The sequence below is a fragment of the Phytophthora parasitica genome (assembly GCF_000247585.1).
Source record: "Phytophthora parasitica INRA-310 unplaced genomic scaffold supercont2.1, whole genome shotgun sequence".
NCBI lineage: Eukaryota > Oomycota > Peronosporomycetes > Peronosporales > Peronosporaceae > Phytophthora > Phytophthora nicotianae.
The window spans coordinates 2,325,856-2,327,713 of record NW_008634126.1 but is presented as its reverse complement, the minus strand read 5'-3'; the positions used below and the strand labels follow the sequence as shown (position 1 = coordinate 2,327,713).

At 49.9% G+C, this 1,858-nt stretch overlaps 2 protein-coding genes across 2 annotated transcripts; one reads left to right on the top strand and one right to left on the bottom strand.

Moving 5' to 3' along the window:
- On the bottom strand, positions 1–1,238 carry PPTG_00615 (glutaredoxin). The gene is made up of 3 exons (XM_008892029.1): positions 978–1,238; positions 783–894; positions 1–704 (listed from the first exon to the last, which is right to left on the bottom strand). The coding sequence occupies exons 1-3, from the start codon at positions 1,092–1,094 to the stop codon at positions 583–585; spliced, it is 351 nt and encodes a 116-aa protein (XP_008890277.1). The 5' UTR covers positions 1,095–1,238; the 3' UTR covers positions 1–582.
- Positions 1,239–1,316: 78 nt separating this feature from the next.
- Positions 1,317–1,600, top strand: PPTG_00614 (hypothetical protein; the record flags this gene model as incomplete). Its single annotated transcript, XM_008892028.1, has 2 exons — positions 1,317–1,375; positions 1,444–1,600. 2 exons carry the CDS (start codon positions 1,317–1,319, stop codon positions 1,598–1,600), a joined length of 216 nt encoding a protein of 71 aa, XP_008890276.1.
- Positions 1,601–1,858: the final 258 nt, after the last annotated feature.

Sequence of the window (1,858 nt, the reverse complement as noted above, 5' to 3'; positions counted from 1 at the left end):
GAGATAACACGACAGATGAGTGAAGTGCAGTCTCTGCATCGCGAGGTAGTTGGCTTTAGTATCTACGATAAGGACTCACGACCTTCTGCATTACCTGGAACTTCGACGCCTAATGTGTCTCGTGCACTCGTTTCGATGAATAGTTTCCATGATAACAGATAGCCACGTATTCTTTGTCTGTTTAACTGATGTGAGGTCGCTCTTTGAAACGCTGGATTCGACCTGCAAGTTATTGCCTACCAAGCAGCAAATGACTTCGGTCCGAGAAACCAAAACACCTCGTGATCGTAGAGCAAACGATGACCTACTGCTAGCAGCAATTGGATGCCAGCACACCAAACGAATAGAATATCTGTTGAATTCAGCATGAGTGGTCACTTACTGAACGAGTTCGCCATTCACAGCATCATCGAAACATTAGTCTTCCCTAAAGTATGTGGCTTGAGCCTCCTGGTGCCATACGAGCAATATAGCGTTCAGGACATGTTTTTGCGTCGATAAAATGCCAGCTCTCCGTCAGCGTAGAACACATAGGACGTGTCCGATTGCCCTGCTCAAATGAGAATATCTATTCTACGTTGATCACAACACTCCGGCAGTGCGCAGCATCTCTGTGAGCTTTCCAGACTGAAACAGCGCCTGCACGTCGGTGCCGCCACCGATGGACTCCTTCTTAATGAAGACATTGGGCACGGTGCGTCGTCCTGTCAGTGAGCAACAAGTACAAATTAGCCAAATACTTGAAAGTCACGTTGAAGTTGCCACTTTTTCCGTTGCCATACCGGTTGCAGTAGCCAGTGCGTTCTGAATATCAGCGCCAGTAGGTACGTCGCTCTTCAGATCCAGCTCCACAACGTGATACTTGACGCCGGCCTCATCCAGCACGCCTTTTGCCTATCGAATCCCCATCGAAATGGCTATTAGTCATGACGTTTTCAGCTGCTAGGACAACCATTTAGGACTATTTGCCGGCGCACCAGATTGCAGTACGGACAGTAGCTCTTGCTGAAGACCGTCACGCCATTCTCCGTCGTCACACGGTCCACAAACTCCGCCGCCGCTGCCTCGTTCTCTCGCGAACTCGCTGCTCCCATTGCCGCAGAAATCAAATTTGGCGTTTGGCACACCAAATCATGTGTTGAGTTGATAGTAGCGACCCGCGGGTTAGGCGGGTTCGATACAAATAGCAAGTGACCTGCAGCCCTCTTTTCATTGGTTGGCCGGACTTCTCCAGCAGCAGCAGTGAAGCAGGCAGTTATTCCCTGCGAGCAGTAGAGCGAGGCCCTCTACCTCCCCATCCAGTCAGTACAGCAGATATGGACGGAGACGACAAGGAACTATTGCGCGAGTGGCTTATCCGCAGCCTTGAGCCAGTGTGCGTGTTTGTATCTTGTTAAATGTATGGAGGGGGTCGCTTTATCTAATTATATTGGACTGACACAGATGCGACGCCGACCCGGAGGTGCTGAGCAAATACGTACTGGCCCTGGTGCAGAACGACCTGCAGAAGCCCGGGCTGCAGGACACGTGCGTCTCTAAGCTTGAGGAATTCCTCGGTGACGGTGCGTTCAGCTATGCGAGAGAAAATAAATGCGGATAATTCCATTTTTACTAATTTTTTTTATTTATTACACAGAGACGGCGGGATTTGTGGGAAAATTGTTCAAGGCGCTTGCAGATGGTTCTTATAAGGCCAGCAATTCAAGTCATGCCAATAATGATGAGCAGTCCAGAGGGTCTAATGGCTATGACGACGAGTACAGTCGACGGCGTGAACGCAGCTACTCGGACGATGAGGACGAGCAGCGGCGATATAACAAAAGACGTCGCGACGATGATCGCTCTAGGGAAGGAGACA

Excerpts from the sequence above, each read along its gene's own strand:
- PPTG_00615 (XM_008892029.1), bottom strand. The coding sequence starts at position 1,094 with ATGGGAGCAGCGAGTTCGCGAGAGAACGAGGCAGCGGCGGCGGAGTTT. Across the intron at positions 895-977 it reads ACTGTCCGTACTGCAATCTG|GCAAAAGGCGTGCTGGATGA; the intron begins GTGCGCCGGCAA and ends GGGATTCGATAG. Across the intron at positions 705-782 it reads CGCACTGGCTACTGCAACCG|GACGACGCACCGTGCCCAAT; the intron begins GTATGGCAACGG and ends GCTCACTGACAG.